This window comes from Delphinus delphis, chromosome 10, assembly GCF_949987515.2.
Source record: "Delphinus delphis chromosome 10, mDelDel1.2, whole genome shotgun sequence".
Taxonomy (NCBI): domain Eukaryota; kingdom Metazoa; phylum Chordata; class Mammalia; order Artiodactyla; family Delphinidae; genus Delphinus; species Delphinus delphis.
Window position 1 is genome coordinate 94,332,452 of NC_082692.2, and position 25,069 is coordinate 94,357,520.

General features: G+C 41.0%; 1 protein-coding gene across 5 annotated transcripts in view; it reads left to right on the plus strand.

The window, feature by feature from the left end:
* Positions 1-291: 291 nt before the first annotated feature.
* Positions 292-25,069, plus strand: part of GRM7 (glutamate metabotropic receptor 7) — an 859,725-nt gene continuing 834,947 nt past the window's right edge. For all 5 annotated transcript variants that reach the window (XM_060022949.1, XM_060022947.1, XM_060022946.1 and 2 more), the window contains exon 1: positions 292-1,084. In XM_060022949.1, the coding sequence (XP_059878932.1) occupies positions 566-1,084 (519 nt within the window). In that variant the 5' untranslated portion in view covers positions 292-565. The remainder of the gene's footprint in view (positions 1,085-25,069) is intronic.

Here is a 25,069-nt window from a genome sequence, read left to right on the forward strand (position 1 = left end):
AGCAGGAGCTCAGCCTTCGCCTGCGACCTGCAATCCCCAGATTCCCTGGGGACCTCGAAACTCCCAATCGGAGGCACTCCCCCCCCCCCACAGCCGCCCACCCATTCCCCCCGCCTTACCTCAGCACGCAGCCCCTCCCTGCGTGATGATGCAAAACCGTGGGGAGGGCGGGCGCTGGGAAGGGTGGGGAGAGCCTGAGAGCGAGCGAGGGTGGGAGGGAGTGGGCGGAGGTGGAGAGGGAGCCGAACGCGCATTTAAAGCGATAGCCATCCGCGCTCTCTCCCCAGTGCTGGGCTGTTGGAGAGCTCGAGCTGCAAGCCACCGAGCGCGAGCTCGAGCGCGGTGCGCCGGCCAGGGAACCCGAGAGCGCACGGCGCCCCAAGCTGGCAGGCGCCGCGGGACCCCCAACCCTCGCCGGCTGCCCTTCCCCGGGCGCTCCCACCCTCCTCGCCCGCAGGAGACCCTGGGCTTCCCCGGAGGAGCTCACCCCAAGGGGCCAGGACTCCGGCGAGCCCGCCACCGTCCCCTCCAGTGCCGCCGCCACCACCGCAGCCGCGGGAGCAGCATGGTCCAGCTGGGGAAGCTGCTCCGCGCCCTGACTTTGATGAAGTTCCCCTGCTGCGTGCTGGAGGTGCTCCTGTGCGCGCTGGCGGCGGCGGCGCGCGGCCAGGAGATGTACGCCCCGCACTCCATTCGGATCGAGGGGGACGTCACCCTCGGGGGGCTGTTCCCGGTGCACGCGAAGGGTCCCAGCGGAGTGCCCTGCGGCGACATCAAGAGGGAGAACGGGATCCATAGACTGGAAGCGATGCTCTACGCCCTGGACCAGATCAACAGCGATCCCAACCTGCTGCCCAACGTGACGCTGGGAGCGCGGATCCTGGACACTTGTTCCAGGGACACTTATGCGCTCGAACAGTCGCTCACTTTCGTCCAGGCGCTCATCCAGAAGGACACCTCCGAAGTGCGCTGCACCAACGGCGAGCCTCCGGTTTTCGTCAAGCCCGAGAAAGTAGTTGGAGTGATTGGGGCTTCGGGGAGTTCGGTCTCCATCATGGTAGCCAACATCCTGAGGCTTTTCCAGGTAGGGGGGCGCTCCCTCCGGGGCAGAGCGCGCCGTAGCTCCCCGCGCTCTTTATCCTGAAGGCTGGCTTGGACTCCAGGGGTGCGGGGTCTGGTCAGCCTTCGCTCATTTCCACCCTGGAGATGCTGCCGAATCCCTCCCACCTCACCCGAGGAGGTACTTGCCCTGCTTGATTCATTTCCCTTCCATCTCTTCCCTGTCCGCGCTCCACTCCATCCGGCTTGACATTCTGGATTTATGGCCCCATTAACAAGAAACAGTCTCCGAAAAACAAGGCGATGATTTAAATGGGTTTGCATTAGAGTGAAATATGGTTCCAAAACAGGCTTGTAAAAGTGCCGGGCTCCTGTGAGAGCCAGTTAGGCGCAAGGAATATGAAAGATGAGAAGACGCCTAGAAACTAGGCATTTCTCAACTCCCCAGCTTCCCTGCCCCAAGCCGCCCGACAAGCTGCAGCTCCCTTGGAAAATTTCGAGAAGAGCTTAGGGAGGCAGTTCTTAAACCGAAGGCTAGGTCTTCACCTACATTTGGACGTGAATTGCCCATTTCGCTCGGGTTGGATTTCGCGACCTGTAACCTGTCTCTGCGAGGGCATGGGGCGGAAGGCGTGGGGACTGTCCTCAAGCGGGGAGAAGCCACCCGCAGACGTGCCCCCAGGTGATTTGCTCTGGGCAGTTGTTTGCACCGTCTAAACTGCCTTTGCGATCCGGCCACTGGCAGGAGCCGGGCGATCAGCTTTCTGCTCCTGCCAGCTCAGAGCCCGGAGGTGAGCTCATGCTAACTGCGAAACACAATCGCTTTCTCTGCACCCACCCTGTGCCCATTCTTTCCCACGACCTCCCTAACGCAGCCCCCAACCCCAGTCCTGGGTTTTGAGGACGATTCTCAGAGCCAGACAAGAAGGCGCCTGGAGGGAGGCAGTAGGGTGCGCTGAGCAAGGCCGGGCGGTCCTCCAGCTCCGGGTGCAGGCGGGCGACGGCGGAAGATGCGAGGACGGTGGATCGGGCCAGCTGAGCGGTGGGCGGTGCTGCAGTGCTCTCTCACCGCCTGCTCCCGCAGCCTCGGCCCCACGGCTCCTGTGCCGCCCTGGGTATAGATGGATGGCTTCTGGATGAAGAAATTGAGTTTCAGGGTCTGGGTGACTATGGGTTCTCTTGTTTCTCTGTCTTTCTTCCTGTGTGTCTCTCTCCTTGTGTCTCTTTCTCCCTGCTGTTTTTTTTTTTTTTTTTTTTTTTTGTCTCTCTGTTTTTATGTTCTCCCTTTCAATTTCTGCCTCTTTTCCTTCTCTACCCCTATCTCCAAGTTTTTTGTTCATCTCTATCTTGAAGTGATCCTTTCCTAATGCCCAGCTCTCTCCCTGCCTGGTAGGACCCAAGCTCAGTTAGTCCCTTCTCCAGATGTTCTGGCTGACCCTTATGCTCCCCGTAGCTAAAAAGTTGGCTCCCTCTCAAGTGCCTTTCCTGAAGCACGTTGGGTTTCTGGAGGGGACTCCTTGTGAGATTCAAGCTGTCACTACATCAGCACCCAGGAGTATGAAGTTTGTGTTTGTGCCAGAAGGAGGGGTGCCTGTCTAAAGCTGCAGCCTGGTATGGCCCCTCTGAGCCTCTGAGCATCCCTAGCACCTTTTTAGTATGCCACCATGGAGATCTCTAGATGTTTGCAAGGCCAAAAGTGCCTCCGGGCAGCCTTCGCTTTGAGGTAATGCTTTCAGGAAGAGCCTGGGTTGTTGTAAGCAAAACCCAGAAGCACTTCCTTTACCTCTGAGCTTAAACTAGAGAACCTGAGGAGGCAGCGCTGCAGGGAGGATGAGGCCAGAGGTCACCTGAGAACCACAGGGGCACCTCACAGTATTTTTACTGGAGCTCTGGGGGTTGAAGGCACATTTGCTGTTTGACATTTTTAAAATTATTTTGGTGCCTTCACTTGGAGCTTGGGCAGTACTGCAGATGGGCCTGCCTGTCGAAAAAAGAGTAAAATCTTAAAGTCAAGAGAGAGCTTGCAGACTAGGCTGAAGGATTGTGTTTGCTGAAAAAGATTCCAGGGGGAGCTGATTCCTTCTCTGGTGTGTGGATCTGAGGCACTTGCAAGAAAAGAAAACGCTTGCCTTATGCTTAGTTCCCCCGTTCCCTGGGCTGGGAAGGAAAGGAACTGAATGCCAGCATTAGCAGTGTGGGTTGGGACCAAAACCATTCAGAGAAAACACTGTCATTTTCCTCTAATTTGCAAATTGCAGCTATTCATGTTGGATTGAACAGCTGAGGGAAAAGAGCCCCCAGTTTTCACCTGCATTTATTGAGAAGAGGCTGGTAGTAGGAGGGATGCACCAACTTGTAGCTTGTGCTGCAAGCTGGATATAAGCTTGGTGTGAGCATCCTGGTTAACCACTGCCCATGTTCAAATATACAGAGATAGATTCCAACAATCTCTTCCAGTAGCCTTATTTTTGCGTGTGATCTTAGAAGATCCTGGCATGTAAGTCCAGTCCCCAGTTTCCCAGCCTCTGTAAACCTGCAAAATGAATAGAGAGAATAGTGGAACACAGACCCATTGTTCAAAGGCACAGTCACTTTAGGGAAAGAGGAAAAGAACGGGTAGGTGAATCTTCTCTGGGATTGCAGGGTTCAGCTCAATGAAGACTGTCCTGTATAAAAGAAACTCCTCTAAATGGTTGAATTCTTAGCTCTCCAGAGATCTGAGTTTTCTTTTCCCCAGTCCCTGTGGGGTGCTGTGGGGAATGTGCCAAACCTATCATTTGAGATAAAAATTTATGGTGAGGTAAGCTTCTAGGCTGGGGGAAGGAAGACTTAGTGACTGAAATGGGGGATGCTAAGCACTGGGGGGCAGGAAGGAACAAGGAGCTAGCAATGGATGTAACAAACGCTGCAGCTGCCAGCAAAGCCTGGATTGAAGCTCCTTCCTGAAAATGAGGACCCGGGCAAGAATGACCACTCAGATGTAAACAGTGTCTCTGACTGGGCATTCTCATCTGCCTGCCGGTGGGCCAGAGCTGAGCAAGTCCTTTCTCTCCTCTGTATGCACACTGAATTGGTTAGTAAGTGACATGTCAGAGGACAGGAATCATATTCAGTGGATCTTTCAAATCCAGGAGTTTGAGGCTAATGAAATTAGTGTGTGGCCAGGGCTCTGCCAATTAGAATTAAGTCACTGCAGCCACCCTGCAATGCATTTTCAGCCTGAAGGGAGCATCAGGGAGGAATTTCGGGAGATTTGTTTCTGAGCCTGTACAAAATAATACTCTCCTAATGCTAAGAAAGATTAAATGTAAATTAATATTGACTACGAGTAACATATTTAAAAAATAATCGCAGAGTGGGGGATGGCTTAAAGTGGAGAGATTATATAATATGGTGTCCAAAGAATAAATCTCCCCTGACCACTGTTTCATGGGCTATAAGTAAGGTATATTACAATGGAAAGTAATGGGAACGTTTTTATTCAAGGCTTCTCTGCTATTGACTTGAGAGCAAACACTCTGAGGGTATAAATTACTCTTGCTATGTGCTGACTCTGAATGAACAATATTTCATGTGCAGTGACATGGTCTAAGCTATAGACTTGGAATTGAATGGCATCTGTTTCAATTGTTTTGTTCTCTCAAGAGCAACTAGATAGAAAAAAGTGGTCAATTTGACCCTTGTGGGAGCGTGTTGCAAATCTAAACCTGTGTCCCTCGTACCATAAATGAAATACATTCGTAAACTTGTAAGTGTTTTCCTTCTGTTCATTGATGCTTGAGTATAATCTCAAACTTTGGCAGCAACACTTTATACATAAGTACTTGGTTTTCTTCCTTTCTTCTTTCTCTTTCTCCTCTCTCTCTCTGTTTCTCTCTCTCTCTCTCTCTCTTTCTCCATCTTATGTAACCGGATAAAACTGGGCACCTAGGATGATGTGGTGTTACTATAGTGGGATTTTTAAAAAAAAAAAAAACAACTCTAACTTACCCTTTTAAAAATTTCATAAATACAGGTGTCAGTGCCATTTGGAATAGTATCTATAACAATTTCTGTCTCCACATTTACTGTGTTTCTGCAAATTTACCTAACAGATGGTGAGTGGGCAATTTTTAAAGGGGCATTTTTTAAAAAGAGTGGAGAGGGAAGGAATAGAGACAGACACATACTATATTTGAAGTTACCTCCACGTGTATTTTATGTATGTATACTCATACAATTAAGAAGTCTTTGGATGTTTTCTCTTCAAGAATAATTCAGATAATGGATTACTTAAATTTCATAAACATTTAGGGTTTAACAAATTTGTTACATATAGACGTTGTATCATGGATTTAAAAGACCATAGCCAATTACACAAAGTATAGTCTAGTCTCAGTCCTGCCATTAATTAGCTATGTTACCTTATGTCATTTAATTTTTCTAGGCCTCATTTTTCTCATGTGATGTTTTTTCTTTGAAAAAGTATAGTTTCTAGAAGTCTCTAATCTCTGTGTCATAGTTCAGCTTGGAGAAAACCTGTTCTTATCCAAACTCCATGACATTGTATTTCCAGCTCCAACTTTGGACTTTGAGTGAGTTGGGGGCAATTTTTAAGGATATTTTCACACAGCTTTTTTAGTTAATATCAGTCTAGCTGACTTCTCATACTCAGACTTTGTCCCATATTCTTTTACCAGTGTGTTCCTTAGTCATATATATGAAGACTGTTGTGGGAAAAATGACCTCCTGGGTCAGCTTACTGCATGGTCATCGACACAGGGCAGGGAGTAAGATTCTGTGGATTTTACAGAAGCAGATACAGGTTTCATTATCCATGTCCTCTCCCCTTTCATCTTACAAAAACAGCAGGCTTTTCTTGGAGAACTGCCAGATAATGCCACCCTGCCTCCTCACGGGCCCCGGGGATGAGTCGCCCAGGGACTGAACTCCAGTAAAGCAGGTGATTGGCTCATGTGTAGGCATCTGACCTCGGCTAAGTCTATCAGACTCCTCCCCAGGACTTTTCTCTCTGAGAAAAATGGAAGAATTGTCTTTTCTCTCTGGAATTTCTAAGCTGGGGAGATATGACTCTGGGACTCCCAGTGACCGTGCAGCACAAGAAGAGACTTTCTGTAAAATAAAGTCTTGCAGAGGTAAGCAGGGCTGAGCGATGGAGAGAGAGCTGGAACCCTGCTGATACTCTGGAACTTCCAGATCCAACTGTATCTGAATATGGCTGCATCCCTGAATTTCTAGTATTTGTTTGTTGAGGTTGTTGTTGTTGTTTGGGTTTTGTTTTTAAATTTCCTTTGACTATTTTGAATTTGTTTTCAGCCATGTGCATTTGAAAGCATCATAGCTAAAAGAGCTAATTTCCTACATTAATGTCAGGTTTGCTGACTGGCATTCCTTAAGAGAAAAATCATATCTGCTATTTTCTTTAAATAAAATCCTTCTAGCTCAGGTCTGAGATATTCAAAACTCTGCCTCCTACCCCCCTCTTTCCAACGTTTACTATATCACCTTGAAGCATTTGTGACCACATCTTTCCCATCTAGACGCAATTGAGAGAGAGAGCAAAGACTTCTGATATAAACTGCAACCTATACTCCTCCTACCTGGAAGCTTTAGAACATACTTGATTCTTGTCATTAAAGCAAATCTTTTGTTGTTGTCTCCAGGGCACAGAAGCGTTTTCATGGCATAATGGAGTACAAAGTACATTAAGCCTAACTCTACTTCTCACCCTCTTTTCCTTTAAATAGGCAGAAAAGAACAATCTCAAACACATTTTCCCAGCAAATAAAATACATATACGATTATGTTTAGAAGACGTTTATGCAACATATAGTTAGACTGATTAATTAATGGACCTTTCGCCAATTGGCACAGTAAATATATATATTCAATGTGCTTAATTAAAAAGAAGACAATAACATATTTTTACAGGTTAATTATCTGAGAAGAGTATTGTGCCAACACACTTGATACTACAGTATTTCATGTTTGACAAGTAATCTTCTTTCGATTATATTTACTGCTAAATGTTTCTTGGATTAAGCTATTAAATTATAAGGTCAAAAGTAAAATGATATGAAATTACAATGATAAAGGGACACATATCCCACTTTATGAGAATAGAAGTTCTAATTTCTTTTCAGTACTACTAGTAGTGACCACAGTACTAATTTGGGCCCTTACTATGAGCCACTGTGCCCATATACATTTAGTTCTTACAGTAGTTCTGCAAAGGGCATGTAATAATCCACACTGTAAAGCTGAAGAAAGTGCTTCTCATAGCTGAAAGTCACATAGCTGGTGAGTGGCAAAGTCTAGATTCAAACTTAAGTCGTCTGACGATGCCCAGGTTGTTGACCACTATGTACACTGCTCAATTGTTGCACCAATAAAGAAGTGCTTGAAATAATTATAGATTTGTCTACCCCGAAACTGCAGTGATTTAAAGACATCAAAGTTGCCAGTTGCTTAACCACATCTACTTACAGTAAGAAATTACATTTTATTTCATTTCTAAAACAAGATTAATTCTGCAGGCCCATAGAAACTTGAGCACACAAATCTTACCTCCAAATGAAAGATGCTTGTTTTCCATTATTCAACAGATGGCCCTGTACAGGGGCAATAAATATATAGTAGAATTTTCATTCAAGTAAATGAGAAGAGAGGTTTCTTCTTGTCCTGATTCAGTGCCCATCATTATGGATTATGATGGCTCTTCCCAAACTTTACTTCATTCACTCCACTCTTTCTACAAAACTCCAGTGATGGAATCCATCATTCAGATATATGTGCAAAGCGAAAGGACTGGATTAATACAGTTGCTGAAAGTCAAGTGATAGAGCACAGGAAATACGTCCTAATAAATGCAACATTAATGCTTGTGTGGGCCTTGGAGTGAGGGGTAGAAGAATTTTCAGTTTAATGGAATATTTTGCCTCTTGCTATGAAAGTGTGGCTTCATAGTCTTGTAATTGGTCATTTACAGAATCCTCCATCTCTGGGTTTCATGCTTTCTTTACTCTGCAGCTGTTGATTCCTTCTCTTGTTCTGGATGGAAGATAGCAACGAAGCCACTTCAAAGGGCTCAGCCTGCCTTTTTGTGTTATTGTTTAGATGAAGATATTTCCATTTATTAAAGCACACTATTTAAACATTTTTATCATGTTTCAAACTTGACTGTGTTCTGAAGGTATGAGCACAGGCAGACATAATGGGGGATGTTTTCCAGGAGAAAACATACTCTTATCAAAGGAATTATCAGAATTTTCATGTAGGGATTAAGAATCAAATTCTGGAGTTAGACCTGAATTTAAATTCATACTCACAACTTATTACCAGTCTCATCTTGATCAAACAGTTACCACACTTCTCATCAATTTCCTTATCTTTGAAAGCGGAGTAAGAGAAGTATGCCTGGTGGAGTTACACATAAATCTCAACTGATAGAATATTCATAAGGATTTTGCACAAAATATACATGGAAATATTTTAGCACCGAGTTTAGCATGCGATTCGTCTTCAATACATTTAAGAGCTATTATTTTATTATTATTATGCTATCATTAAATATCACTATACTTAAATGTCATTATTGCTAAAATTGCTGTAAAATTACCGCAATAACCCATGATGAATTCCCCTCTTCTGTTTCCTTTGTTTAAATGGAAAATATATATATAAATCTAGACAGAGAACACTTTAGTGATACTATTCAGTGGAGTGAGAATTTCCATAGCACTGATTAAAACAAATCCTGAATTGCATGGACTTAAGGTAGCAGAGAGGGGCTTCCCTGGTGGCGCAGTGGTTGAGAGTCCGCCTGCCGATGCAGGGGACACGGGTTCGTGCCCCGGTCCGGGAAGATCCCACATGCCACGGAGCGGCTGGGCCCGTGAGCCATGGCCGCTAAGCCTGTGCGTCCGGAGCCTGTGCTCCGCAACGGGAGAGGCCGCAACAGTGAGAGGCCTGCTTACCGCAAAAAAAAAAAAAAAAAAAGATAGCAGAGAGGCTAAGAGATTTCAAGTTAGACATCCCCAAGTGTGAATTCTACTGTGACCCTCTTCTAGCTCTAGAACCTTGAGGAAGTTACTTAAACTTTCTGAGCTTTACTACTAGTTTCCTCATCTGTATCTTTTTCAGGACTATTTATCAAGCATCTTCCTGTTCTCTATGCTTGGACGTATCAATGAATAAATTAGACAAGAGCCTTTGCTTGCGTGCTCCTTCTTGCATGTTCTCTCCCTCCTTACACTCTCGTGTGGAAACAGATGTTATAAATAAATTCTATACTTTGTCACAAGTTGATGGGCGCTACGGGATAAGGAAAAGGATGTGAAGCTCACTGAAGAGGCTTGGGTTGGGAGTGCTGGAGGAGTGTACAGGTAGGTTCTGATTTTAAATAGGGTAGTCAGGGTGGATTTTATAAGTTGACATTTGAGCAAAGACTTGAAGTGAGGGAGTTGTCAGAATGTATGATGCGGAGACCACTCCCTGGGAGCAAGAATAACCAGTCCCAAAACTCTAAGGCAGAAATATGCCGGGCAGCTTGGAGGAATATCAAGGAGGCCACCCTGGCTGACTTAGTCAGTGGGGAGGAAGAGACAGCAGGAGGGCTGGAGGTCGGATATGTGATGGGATGGATTGGGTAAGTCCTGGGAGGCCATCACATGCATTGTGTCTTTTACTCTAAATGTAGGCAGCCAGGGGCAGGATTTTAGCCGAGGTGTGGCATGAACTGTGTCTTGTTTGAAAAGCACAACTCTATATGTGGCCTTGAGGATGTGGGGAGAGAGTGGAGTCAGGGAGAATCTCGGGAGGCGACTACAGGATCCTCGAGGTCTATGTTGGTGGCCTGCACCAGGCTGCTAGCGGCTGGTAATTCTCAGAAGTGGCACATCGGGAAGGTTGTGACAGCATTTCGTGGTAGATTGAGTGCAAGAATGGAAAGGAAGAGGGGGTCAAGTGTGGATTCGAGATTTAGGGCCTGGGGAACTGGAAAGGTGTGGTTACTGTCACCTAAGATGGAAAAAGTTTGGGGTACAGCATGTTCGGGGGATTAAAGACCAGTTTTGGAGGTATAAGATTTGAGATGTTTTCTTGACGTCCAAGTAGAGATGCTGAGTACACAGTTGGATACACAAGTCTGCAGTTCTGAAGAAAGGTCTAAACTAGAGATACATTTTCATAAAATGGAGATATTAAGAATAATTACATGGAAGCGCTATTTTAAAGATAAAATGAAGTAATGCAATTAGCACTCTGTCTTCTCAAAACATTTAATAACTATTAGCTAAAATAATTACCTGAAATGAAAAAATACCTATAGTTTGTTTTGTTGTTTGCAGTAAAAGTGAATAAAATGTCACAATTATTTTAATAGTATTTGTGACACAGTAGTTTTAATTAAGACACCGTGACTACAAACATTTACAATAAACCTTTCAGTCTCCTACTTTTCACTCTGATAGGGTACTTGGAACCATATTTTGTAAGGTTTAAGTTAGTTGTCATAGGGTACCTCTTTAATTAGAAGTAACTCTGAACTGTCTAGTTCCATGCAATTTTATATACATATATGTATAATTATTATTTTATGATTTATCAAACTCAGTTGAAAATTTGCATCACTGATATACATTAGAATTTAAGCATTTACCCAGGTATTCAAGGAAAAAAATGCACTTGTAATTTCCATAGGGGTACTTACTTTCACATCTTCCCTTCACTTTGCAATTGAAAAACATGGCAGGGGAAATATTATCTAACTGGTCTTTGAGTTCCCCTTAGCTATCTGCAAGTCCTTAAACAGCCTTTGTGGCTTAACCAAAATTCTCTTCCATCTTCATTCCGCTAACAGGCATTGGTCTAAGCATGTACTTATACTAAAAAATGCATGACCACGTTGTCTCTACACATCTATAATTTTATGTTAACACTATCATTATGTAAGCTATACTTTAATTGTAATTATAACAGATTTTATGTCAACACACATCCATTTCTAGTGTTCATCTGGTGTTCAAGGGGAGAGCAGCATGTAGTAAATTTTATCAAAATATAACATCTGAAGAATAGAACAGAGGGTAATTGTGTAATTCTGTATTCACTCTAATTAAGTTCAGTGGAGTTGGCATAATAGAATTAAGATAAAAAAAAAAAGACATCGAGGTACCATGGCTCCCTCTCCTAACACACCCTTTTCGTATCCGAGAGCAGAGACTCAGCACCTTTCTGTACAGAAATGGAGACAGGAAGAGGCCAGAGGATGAATGACAGGCACGAATGAGGTGGAACTTTGAAGAGCAACATGGAAATGAAATACTGCTTTTGTATTTGGTAGGTGGGGAAAATGTACCAGCGTGTATGCCTACTGGGACCACGTTTCCCAGAACAGTTAAGCCCAGTGTCAACTATGCTGTCCCACCTTCCTCATAAGTAGGAACATACTGTTACTTGAATCTTTGCTTCCTGTTTCTTGATACCTGGTTGAGAAGATTATCACAGGAAGTGCATCTTGTTAGCAAATACACCGTTTTGAAATGATTGAAACTCACTGAAGAGTGGCACCTCCAAGCTTGCTCTCTCTTGATCTTGGACTATTCAAGTCTGGAGTGCAGGAGTGGGTTATGGGGAAAGACCACTGGAATTCTTACGTCTTCAGCATAATGGTTATAGCATAATTGTTAGGAGTGTAGGTTCTGGTTCAAATCTCTGCTTTCCACTTGCTAACCATATGAGCTTGGGCAATTTACCTGATTACCTGCACCTCAATACTCCTGCCTATAAAATGATGTTAATAATATTTCATCCTCATAGACTTGTTTTCAATGTTAAAATGAAGTCACTTACACCAAACACTTAATACAATGCCTAGAGCATAGTAAAGTCTATTATTATTACTATTACTACTACTACTACTACTATTATTATTATTACTGTCACGATGCCAGGTGCTATTTTTCCTATGCCTTATTCCACTATCTTCTGCCCTGTCCCCCAATTTCTGTCTTGTTTCTGTACAAGGGTAGGATTGTCACAGAGCATTTTCTTTCCCTAGTGTCTGACTCTTAGTCATCAAGGTGACTGGTCCACGACCCGGCATTCATTGCTGCTCGTTGAAGCAACCCGTTCTGAGAAGGGGAGTTGGATATTGATGCCAAGTTCGGTCAAGGAGAGAGAATTTTCTCTCTTCTGCACTCAGGGAGCTAAGTGAAATATTCAGGCCTCAGAAGGAGAATCAGGCAAAGGGCAACATGCTTAATTTCATACCTTAGTGATTAAGAACAAGTCAGACAGGCTGGATTTGAACTCATTTCCGTCATGTACTGACAACGGGATCTTAGGTGCTTTTGTAACCCCTCTGAGGCTCAGTCAACATCTGAAAGAGACGAGTAACATTATCAGGACCTAGCGTATAGCCTCGCTGTAATAAGTGAGTAAATCCTTTTAAAGCGTTCAGCACGTTGTTTGGCATATAAACACTTAATAAAATTTAGCTTCTTTGACTACTACCACTGCTAATATTATTAAGTAGCTGTGCAAATCCGAGGCCCATTTTTTTCTTAGATTGCACATAATCGTTTGGACAACCAGCTCACATCGATCAACCGTTGCTTATATATAAACCCCCATGAACCCAAAGGTGCTTTAACTCTCTCCCAGTCAGAGCCTGTTCTGGGGGCAACACCCGGACTACCTCCGTCATCTTTGCCTTTATTGTCACTACACTCGCCTGCTGTACTGAGCACTTTCTGTGTGCCAGGCACCAAATTCAGCCCTGCGTATGCACTGTATCATGTAGTTCTCACACTCAGGTGGGAGACATTATCATCATCCCCAATTTTCAGATAAAGACGCTGAGGTGTTGGAGAGGTAAGAAACTTGACCCACAGCAAGAAACGTAAGAAACTTGACCCACAGCAAGAGATGGAGCCGGAGTATTCAAACCCTTCTCTCTGACCTCAAGAACCCTTAAATATTAGCATACTACTACATCCTGGTAAGAAAATCTGCTTCCAGCCACTCTGGTGAGAGTAGAAATGATTCTCAATCCCCACATTCCTCTATTGCCCATGCCACCCTAGCCTCAGGACTAGGGGGGAAAGGAAGTGATCTCTTCAAAGAGCAGCCAAAGGGAACCTACTCCCTTCTGCCTTTTCGTAATCAACTAACCAATCTTTTATTTCCTTCTTAAGAATCCCCACATGTTCCTTTTGGTACTTAGCTTGGCCTTTTAGAATTCTGACATTCTGTACATGACTCATCCACTGTATTTCATGTTAATTTACTGAGGTCAAGTATAGGGTCTTACTCATCCTGAAGTCCAGTTATCCCCTGTCGCATCTAACTCTGTGCTTTTCTTCTTGTAGGACATCTGCAGATATTTATTTGAATTTTGTTGAATTGTTCTCATCAATAGTACATTAAAAGTTATAGAGAAAGTGCTTTCTTATAAGGAAAACCATCTAGATAGATTTCTAGCTGTTTACTTTTCATAGCACTATTATAGAGATTATAGATCTCCAGGTAATATTTTTTAGATTGAGTTCTTCATATCATCTTATTTTTACATATAATGATAAATCTGAATTTTCTCTATCAAACCTCCGAGACTTCACTGGCTTGTAACTTAGCTTGTTGCTTATGTGTTGTTGACTTTTCCATTTACAATGATATTCGATCCTCGTAAGGATGGGGCTGGGTGGGAAGGTACATCTTAGAGCCATAAATTGGTTTTGTAGAGAACTAACATAAAGATCTAAAGTCTCATCATATTTCTTCAGAACTCATGAATCATTTTATTATAATTCCATTCATTCAAGGAGTATAAAACCATTTTCAAATTGTTATTCCTAATTTGTTCATCTTCTCTTCCTTAGTCTTAGTGAGAAGAGAGCAGGCTGAATGGAAGAAAGTCATTATGACCACTGGGGCCACTAGGGTAGGCATCAGTCCCAGAGTTTTGTTTTCATCTCTCCGCTATTAATATTGGCTAATGTCTCGAGTGCTTACTTGGTGCAAATTACTTAGCCGACCATGGCAAATGGGTTGTGTCATTTCATCCCCTGATAGTCATACAATTAATGTATGTGTTATTATGATATCCCATAATGCATACATGGACAGAGCCTCAGAAGTAGTTATTTGCTCACTAAAATATGGTAGATGTGGAATTTGGACTCAGGTCTGATAGACTCCTAAATCACTCCTAGTGATTTTTACCACTAAATTAAAGTTGTATACCTCTGGAGAGTAGACAGTTTCTAAAATTTCCTCAGCTCTAACGTTTTATAATTAAATTTTTGTCTGATTGCAAGCTTAACAGTTAAGATGGGTAGGAAGGAATGCCAGCCTGTTGAATGGAATTTCCCTGAAATAAGCCTGTTTTATGACACCAGTTCACTCATTCATTCACTCAGCGTGTATTGAATGTTTGCTCTGTGCAAAGGCATTTTAGGCATCACAGTGGAGTGAGCGCCCCTTCCATAGACTCCCCTGCAGCAGTCAGAGAAGTCTTGGACTGGTTTGCCTGTTATGGAATGGGGCTTGGTGATAGAAGCCTGGTTTGTCCTCCACTGATAAAACTAAGACATACTCATATGAGTTTATAGGCATCTTGAAGCCGTGGGATAGTAACACACATGAATCTTACCATTTTTGCCTGGGATTAATGATATAAAGGCTTTGGATTTGGGTATGGAAAATGGGTGCAATTATGGGTGTGTTGGTTCTACATGTATATGGACATCACGTGTCATCAGCCTGCAGCTACCTGCCATTCCTCACTACTCCTTCTTTTCACAAACCAAACAAGTACCTTCTTATCTCTCCTGTGGATAAGCTCTTGACAGTGGCACTAGGGCCTCCCTCAATAAGTACATCATTGGCTAAACCAGTGGTTTCTCAGATATGCTCATTGAACAACCCTTAAGGTGGATTGACATTCCACTGCCTAGAGTAGAATATGGTGTTCTTTAGAAATCGTGGGGGAAAAAATAGGCCACCAGATGTACTTTCTTTAATTTAAATTGTGTGTATATATATATATATATATATATATATATATATGAACAGTTGTTATATATGTGTATGTATACTTGTTCATATATATGAATGATTTAAAATTGAAGATATGTATATATACACACACACATATATATATGTATATTTAAATTTTGGCTTCTGTTAGCAAGTAGTAAATTAAATTATTAGCAGATCCATACTGCAGGGAAATAACCAATCAGATTTCATTCAATAGCTTGCTTTTTTGTAGATTTATGGTTGTGATTTTATATCTGCAGATATGTTTGCTGAAGAAAATATTTCTACCACTTTACGCAAAATTAAATTCATTTAATACCAATGCGGCATGTCTCAAATGTCTTAATACAGTTTTAATCTTCAATAGTATCAGAAGTGTGAAATTAAAAACATACCCCAAAATCATTTGAAGATATAATTACTTTCATTTCCCTTATACTTTTGAGACTTTTGAAAAATAAGTATTTAGTTGTACTTATCTGTTTCTGTCTCTCTAAGGATAGCAAACACTGAAACAATTTTTTTTTTAAAGTCAATATTAAAAATAAATTGTCCAAGATGATCAAAACTAAGGAAGTGGCAAAGAAATTCAAAAATTTAAACTTTCAAAGGGTGCTTTTTTTTGTGAGTGTGGAGTAGTTGTTCTTCTGAAGGAATTAATCTTTTTTAAAATTTAATTAACTTATTTTTTATTGAAGTATACTTGGTTTACAGCGTTGTGTTAATTACTGCTGTTCAGCAAAGTGACTCTGTTCTACATATGTATATACATTCTTTTTCACATTCTTTTCCATTATGGTTTATCACGGGATATTGAATATAGTTCCCTGTGCTATATAGTAGGACCTTGTTGTTTAGCCAATCTATATATACCAGTTTGCATCTGCTAATCCCATACTCGCAGTTCATCCCTCTCCCACCTGCTTCCCCCTTGGCAGCCACCAGTGTATTCTCTATGTCTCTGATTCTGTTTCTTTTTCATAGATAGGTTCATTTGTGTCATATTTTAGATTCCACATATAAGTGGTATCATGGTATTTGTCTTTCTCTTTCTGACTTACTTTGCTTAGTATGATAATCTCTAGTTGCATCCATGTTGCTGCTGCAAACGGCATTATTTCATTCTTTTTTTTATGGCTGAGTAGTATTTCATTGTATATATGTACCACATCGTCTTTATCCATTCATCTGTTGATGGACATTTAGGTTGTTTCCATGTCTTGGCTATTGTGAATATTGCTGCTGTGAGTATCAGGGTGAATGTGTCTTTTTGAATTATAGTTTTGTCTGGATATATGCCCAAGAGTGGGATTGCTGGATCATATGGTAGGTCTATCTTTAGTTTTCTGAGGAACCTCCATACTGTTTTCCACCGTGGCTGCACCAACTTACGTTCCCACCAACAGTGTTGTAGGAGGGTTCCCTTTTCTCCACACCCTCTCCAGCATATGTTATTTGTAGACTTTTTAATAGTGGCCATTCTGACTGGTGTGAGGTGGTACCTCATGGTAGTTTTGATTTGCATTTCTTTAATAATTGGCAGTGTTGAGCATCTTTTCATGTGCCTATTGGCCATCTGTATTTCTTCTTTGGAGAAATGTCTCTTTAAGTCTTCTGCCCATTTTTTTGATTGGGTTGTTTGCTTTTATTGTCATCAAGTTGTATGAGCTGCTTGTATAGTTTGGAAATTAAGCCCCTGCTGGTTGCATCATTTGCAAATATTTTCTCCCATTCTGTAGGTTGTCTTTTCATTTTGTTTATGGTTTCCTTTGCTGTGCAAAAGCTTGTAAGTTTGATTCGGTCCCCTTTGTTTATTTTCATTTTTATTTCTATTGTCTTGAGAGACTGACCTAAGAAAACATTGGTATGATTTATGTCAGAGAATATTTTGCCTATGTTCTCTTCTAGAAGTTTTATGGTGTCATGTCTTATGTTTAAGTCTTTAAGACATTTTGTGTTTATTTTCGTGTATGGTGAAAGGATGTGTTCTAACTTCACTGGTTTATATAAGACTGTCCAACTTTACCAACACCACTTGCAGAAGAGACTGTCTTTTTCCCATTATATATTCTTGCCTCCTTTGTCAAAGATTAATTGTCAAAGATTAACTGAGGTGTGTGGATTTATTTCTGGGCTCTGTATTCTGTTCCATTGATCCATATGTCTGTTTTTGTGCCAATACCACGCTGTTTTTATTACTGTGACTTTGGAGTACTGTCTGAGTCTGGGGTGGCTATGCCTCCAACGTTGTTCTTTTTCTTCAGGATTGCTTTGGCAATTCTGGGTCTTTTATGGTTCCGTATGAATTTTAGGATTATTTGTTCTAATTGCGTGAAAAATGTCATGGGTAATTTGATAGGGATCACATGAAATCTGTAGATTGCTTTGGGTAGTATGAGCATTTTAACAATATTAATTCCTCCAACCCAAGAACATGAGATGTCTTTCCATTTCTTTGAATCATCTTCACTTTCCTTTATTAATGCTTTGCAGTTCTCAGCATATAAGTGTTTGCCTTCTTGGTGAGGTTTATTCCCAAGTATTTTATTTTTGGGGTTGTGATTTTAAAAGGCATTGTTTTTTTACGTTCCCTTTCTGATATTTCATTGTTGGTATAAAGAAATGCAACCAATTTCTGTATGTTAATCTTGTATTCTGCTACCTTGCTGAATTCGTTTATCAGTTGTAGTGGTTTTCATGTAGAGTCTTCAGGGTTTTCTATATATAGTATCATACAATCTGCATCTAATGACAATCTTACCTCTTCCTGAAGGAATTAATCTTGAAGTTCTACTAAGACTTTTGGGATACCTGTTTTAATGAGCCACTACTTCCTGCCTGAGATTGCACTATGCACTAGAGATTCTAGAATTAGCATAATAAAACTAATAATGCAAACAACAACAACAAATCTTCACAAACCTTCCTTGCAAGGAAGTAAAGTCCACTGGAAAAGCAGACAAGTGAAACACACATTCAAAATGGCAGTGATTCTCAAACATTTATGTGCTGAAAAATCATGACAAGCATGATAACCAGGGCAATTACTAGACCCCTTCTCCAGCTGATCAGGTGTTAAGGTCCTGTAACTCTATTTTTGGTGAATGCCTCCAGGAGAGTCTGAGACAGATGTTCTCAGTTGTCATCAACCTTTAGTGTGCATCAGATTTGCCTGAGAATATTGTTAAAACACAGATTGCTGGGCTCCAGTGCCAGAGTTCTAACCAGTTCCCAGGTGTGGCTGATATTGCTGGCCCAGGGACCACATTTTGAGAACCACCTTTCAAAACTCTGCAGTATGCGATTGTGTGTGTTGTGAATGAGACGGGTCCAGAGAACCAAAGGAGGGCAAAGGGACTCTGCCCTGAATTAGCCAAAGGTAACAATAGCAGCTAGAATTGATTGACCCAAGAAAAAAATTTAAGAACTTTACCTGCATTTGCTCATTTAATCCTTTCAGTAAGGTACATAGGTGCTACTTAGTGTTCCTGTTTTACAGGGGTGTCCAGAGAAGGTAACTTTGCCCAAGTCCTAAACTGGTAAGTAACAGATTAAGAATTCAAGTCTAGGAAGTCTGATTCCAGAGCCCACACCTCTACCCTTTCTGCACATAGAGAGGAGTAAAGTGTTGTCAGTGAAGCCTTCCTGGGGGCCCTGGCCTCTGAGTGTAGATAGAAGGATGAGTGGACATAAAGATCATTATTTGTGTGTGGTGGGAATAGGGGAGGAAGTATGAGGGCTTCCAGAAGAACCAGCCCTCCCCATACATCTGCTATAAGCAAGTCTGATGATCAGGAGTCCGGAACACGAGTATGACTATGGGATACTGAGAAGGGTTCTAGAACCCTGAGGTTAGATTTCTGGATCAGTTAGTAGGTAACAGAAAGTGAATGAGTGATTTACCTTACTTTCCACGGGTAGCAGGAAGTTTGGAGATAGTCCCTCTAGCGTTAGTCCAGCTGCTGAAGGGCATCACCAGGGGACTGGGTTGCTTCCCTCTTCCAGCTTCCACATCTCTAGCACGTCCACATAGCTTCAAAGTGACCCCAGAATCTCCAGTAGTGTTCCAACAATTGGGGCAGGAAGAAAGAAAAGGAAAAAAAAAAAAAAGAAATTAAGAAAAAAAAGGCAGTGTCTAAAGCAGAGAGCAAATTTTTTACCACAGACGGTCAGCAGACTTGCACTTAGATCTCATCAGCTCGGATTTTAAACTGGCCACCTTAGCCTTAAGGATAATGGGGTCTCCTAAACCAGGGCTCTGATAGTAAGGAATAAGGAGAGAGTGGTACTGATTAGCAGTGCCTGCTGTCCCAAACAAATATTATCCCCAAACTATGTTTTTATCCTATATTTTACTTTAAAGAATGGAGGGGAAACATTATGTATCTGTAAGTAGCCTTTTAGAAAGGGTACAATTATATAATTATACAACCCCCTGGAGGGCTCCTTTCATCTAAAATCTCTTTTAAAACTGTTCAAGGTTAAGGACATTTTTATCTTAATTTAGCAACTTGCAGTCGATTATCTTGGAATGATATCCTCTCTCTGCAGATGTTCTGTCAGGCTTTAGAAAATTCTAGAAGTGGACAGAGAAGTGTTATGGTACATGCATTTGCAATATGCACGTCTTTGAAATGAAATCCATTTAGGGACCAAAAGGCATTTCATGTCTTTGCTATACATTTTCACATATTTGCCTTTCCAGAATTCCTTTGAGCAAATCTGCTAGATGTAACCCATCCGTTTCTCCCATCTGAATTCTTTATTACTAAACATTCTTCAGTATGCTCTCACTCCCCTCTGTCAAAGGCGTTTCTCTGGGTCCTCACCCTTCTCATCTCATACGTGAATGCGTATCTTAAACTGAAGCAACAGTCTGCTATGACTTCTCCATAACTTGAAGAACCCGTCTTTGTGGGAAAAAAAGTAGACTTACTAACTTAAAAGGTAAAATGCGCGCAATGTTTCTGAGAATTAGAAACTAAGATAAAAACATAAGCAATGGAAAAAGCTTACAGTTGATCCTTTTCGAATACTTTATTTTACAGAGAAGGCAACTGAAGTTTAAAGAAAAAATGCATTAGTTAAACACTAAATAATAAACCTTAAACCTCAGTGGAGCAACACATGGACAGTTCATTTCTCACTCACTCAGGAGTGCAGTATGGACTTTGGTGGTCTGAGGGACAGTTTTCTGCTCAGTTATTCAGGGACCCACCACCTTCATCAAGTGCTCTACATTCTTCCTGAAAAGGAAAGGAGAGAGGAAGCTGCAAGCTACAATTATCAACTCGTTATCCTTCAGACATAAACTCTTCAGGTCACCTCTGGTCACATTCTTTGGGATAGAACCATACCCAGATGCGAGCGGAGATGGAGAATGTTGTTCCTATCTTGGTCCTAGTGATGCCTCTACAGGCTGGAGGAGCTAATTAAAGTGTAGTCAACAGCTCTTGTTTCTGCCACAATGAGTGATTACCCTAAGACTGTGGATTAATTATGTGTGTGTGTCATATATACATATAATACACACAAATGTATATATGTGTGTGTATATATACATTTTTTAGCATGAGTTGACACATGGGGCTTCTGCCTTATCAAAAAAGTACAAGCTGCCTCTCGTTGCTCTTTCCTAATTGAAGTTGACTGCTACTATCTATTCCCTTCATTTTGCTACCTCCCCCCCCCCCGCCTTTCAATATTATATGAAAATTCTGAAAGAAATAATTTCAAAGTTTCCAGTGCTTTTAAAGGTAATAGAATACTCAGACCTTAACAATTTTCCTGTGTGAAACTTTTGCCAGACTAAAATAGTTAACTTATGAAAAGTAAATTTAGATTGATACAAAAGAGAAAATAAGCTGATTTTTTTTTTTTTTTTACACAAATACCCTGAGCCAGGGTGGACAATAAATGGAAAACTGGAGGAATTTAGATCCTTTTGTTGTAAATTTAAATTTTTTTTTTTGCGGTACACGGGCCTCTCACCGCCATGGCCTCTCCCGCTGCGGAGCACAGGCTCCGGATGCGCAGGCCCAGCGGCCATGGCCCACGGGCCCAGACACTCCGCGGCATGTGGGATCTCCCCGGACCGGGGCACGAACCCATGTCCCCTGCATCGGCAGGCGGACTCTCAACCACTGAGCCACCAGGGAAGCCCCAATTTAAATATTTTTAATTGTAAAAATAATACAGACTCATTGCAGAAACTCCAAAATTGAAAGGATTTAAAGAAAAAAGGAAAAATAACTCAAAATCCCATTTCTGATAAATCATCTCTGTAACATTTTTGAGGGTATCTTTTGAAACTTTTTTGTGACGGGGTGCATATAAATACAATGCAAGTATAAAATACCTTTAATTATTATATCAAACTACAAAACAGTTCTATAACATTTTCATTTAGTAATATAAGCATGATTACCTATCACCTAATAAAAATCTGCAGCATCATTTCTAATGGTTGAACAGCATTCTATTATTTATTTAACCAGTCCCTACTGTTCAACATTTAGATTATTCCTGTTTTGCTTTGCTAAACAATGAGACAAGCATCCTTGTTCATATGTCTTTGAGCATTTGTTTATTTCCTTAGAATGGACTTCTAGAACTTGAATGGCTGGTTGTCAGTTCTGGTACATACTGACATATTGTCTTCCAGAAAGGTTACCCTGCTTTTTATTTCTACCAACAAGTTAACATGCAGTGTGGTTTCTCACACACACTCATCAGTACCAGTGTTATCAATATCAATACCACTATTATCAAGTTTTTTAAAACTTTGTCATTCTAGTCAGTAAAATATGACACCTGAATTATTTTATTTGTATTTCTTTGATTAATAATAGCAAGGTTGAACATATCTTTATTGGCTGTGAATAGTTTTTAGTTTGTGACTTTATGGCATCCATTTTTCATCGATGTATAACAACCTTTTATATATCAATGTGTTTATTTTGTTGTTTGTTATAAATGCAATTTTCTTCTCTTCATTTATTAATTTTTATTTTGTGTGTGTTGAACTTCTTTAATATTGTCATCTATTCAAAAACCCTTTAATGAACACAACAAATATGGAAAATCAGTCATTCTCCTGCATTTTGTAATCAATTTATTTCCTTTTGGGCAGTATGGAAATGTAAATCCTTATTTCATCTTATGGTTGGAAAGAATCTATTCCTTCAGAAAGGGATTATAGTCTCCATGATGCAGTAATGGGAGATTTTATACGGTAGGCGGGGTCTACGGAAGAAAAGACCCTAAATCACACTCCATTGGTGGTTGCCTTATTTATAAAAATGGCATTTGAGGTTGTGTGACTGCCATCAGGTAAGCAAAATTAATTTTTAGCATGAAGTACTCCTATCAGCAAGAACAGCCTAGGATAGGCTAGCAGTAAGAAGTGAGGGGTTATGGGATTGGGGCATAGCCTCTGTTTCCTCCAAAACAGCTGGAAATTTAAACTCTGGGGCTCCTTCTTGATCCAATCAGCCCAGCTAGTATGTGTTGCCAGGTAGGGTGAATAGATTCAGAAGTCCAAGAGCTCATCCTTGGTCCCCTCTGGAAATGAGCAGAGAATACTGCGTCAAGCAGAGGTGATCAGTCCATGGTCTGGAGACTTGGATCTCCCCCCATAGTCCTTAAAGTCAGGGTGAGACAAAATGCCAATACAAATCATATTGATGACAGTATCAGTGAGGTGACATTGAGTCTTTTGACCCAACGTGTGTCTGCAGTGTGCCATCCATTAGTAAATGGGCAAAGCCATTTGACAGATCTATCTGATACAATGAATGAATCTGACACTCATAGTTTGAAAAACTGAAACTGTATCCATTTGTCAAGAACAGTGGCTACTTGTTCTGCTTTATTCCCCCTGGTAGAACTAGATAACATTGCAGGCAGTAAGACGTTACGGCATTTCACCCTGGAGTAGCCCCAAAACTGAAGAAGCTGTCTTATCAGTAGTTAGCTCCTTGTCACCAAGAATATTAAAGTAGATTTGTATGATTAGCAAATTAAAGAGACTATAGTGCCTACCACTACTGTATTCAGTAAGCCACCCAAGTTATTCTAAAGAAATACTAATAATACATTAGGACCGTTTTGAATATTTTTATTTGATTAGCCATAATCTTCTAGTTATAACATCCATCACCATTTTGACCACTGAAACTTGGCCTTCTTTTCTTACAGCCTAGCCCTGTGGTCTTGGGCTAATCACTAACCTGCTTAGATACAATTTTCTTCTCTATGAAATAGAAACAATATTATATGCTTTGAAGGACTGCAGGAAGATGAGCTGTAATGTTTATCAAGTGCCTAGTAAGTAGCCTGGCCCGTAATAAATACTTGGCTAATTGTAGATGTTGTTAGTTTCATTTTTAGTTTTATTTCCAAACATTGCTCTTTACTTTTGGAACTGTAAAATTTGTTTTGAGAGTGGAGGACTTGTTGTTTGGATTCCTCCAACACTCTCTGTATATTCTGTACTTCTATCCCTACATCATTTATATTAATGGAATAAATGATCTTTGGTCTGGTGATTCCAAGGTGACGAGGAGCTAAGTGGAGGTTCAGTATACACCTGAAAGTATGGATTTTCATGCCCAGTGCAAATGTGGGAAAGGCATTATTCCCGCATTATAAAGGGTGTAAAAACCTCCAACTTGAGGAGACTCTGGGTTGAGAGATGAGAGATTTACAGGTACTGTGTTTATCCTACGGGGTACCACAGGGGCTTTTATGTTCTGTAGCAAGAATTTGCACCTTATACCCTTGTACTTAGAAGTAAAGCATACCACATAACTAATATCTAGTAAGCATTAGAGTTAGAATAAATACCATTTATTTAACGTTTCCTTTGTGTTAAGCATTTTACAGTTACAACATATGGATGGATACTATATTGTAAAGGTTAAGAGTGTAGTTTTTTGAGCTAGATAATCCTGGATTGGAATCTCATCTTTATTACCTCTTTTTTTTTCTGTTTTATTGGTATAATTGACAAAATTGTATTTATCTTGTCTGACTTATTTCATTAACATAATGCACTCCTGTTTCATCTATATTGTCACAAATGAAAGGATCTCCTTCATTTTTTTAAGGCTGAATAATATTCCATTATGTCTTAAATGAGTGACTTTTGGTACATTGTTTACACTTTCTAAGCCTTAGGGTTTCTTATCTTCTGTAAAAAAAAAATATATATATATATATACTAACAGGTTATTTTCTGATATGTGGAATGTTTGTTGAATCAACAAATAATTAGTTGAGATCATAAATGACACTTAGCACTGTATTAACATTTATTAATACTCTCCCTGTTAATTTCTACAATAAATTGTATAATAAGTAACAATAATAATAGTACTACTAGTAGTTTTAGAAAATGCATAGGATGTGCCAGGCATCATATACTGTACTACCCTCCTTCATGTGTACCACAAGTTACATGTGGACATCATCTTCCACGTTGTTTCCTTTAGAGAAAATTGAAGCTCAGCAAGATTGAGTAGCTTGCTCCAGATGTGACCTCAGGTCTGAATCACTCCACATATAGGTTCTTAATTACTCCATGTCTTTAATTCCACATCTGCATTTGTTTGTTGTTGTTGTTTTTAACTTTCCAAGCATCTGATCTGAAATTCCTTTCTCTTTGGGGAATTTTCCACTTTGTGGGTCTTGGTGAGAAACAGAGCCTTCCTCTCATTATACAAGCTGAACATGTCAGATACACTGTTTACTCACATGCTCAGTCTCCCTTACAGATGGAAACAGTCGGGCGAGCTCGGGTTGACCAACTGCACCCCTCTCTTGGATTTTTTTTTTTTTTTTTTTTTTTTTTTTTTTTTTTTGCGGTACGCGGGCCTCTCACTGTTGTGGCCTCTCCCGTTGCTGAGCACAGACTCTGGACGTGGCACAGGCTCAGCGGCCATGGCTCACGGGCCCAGCCACTCCG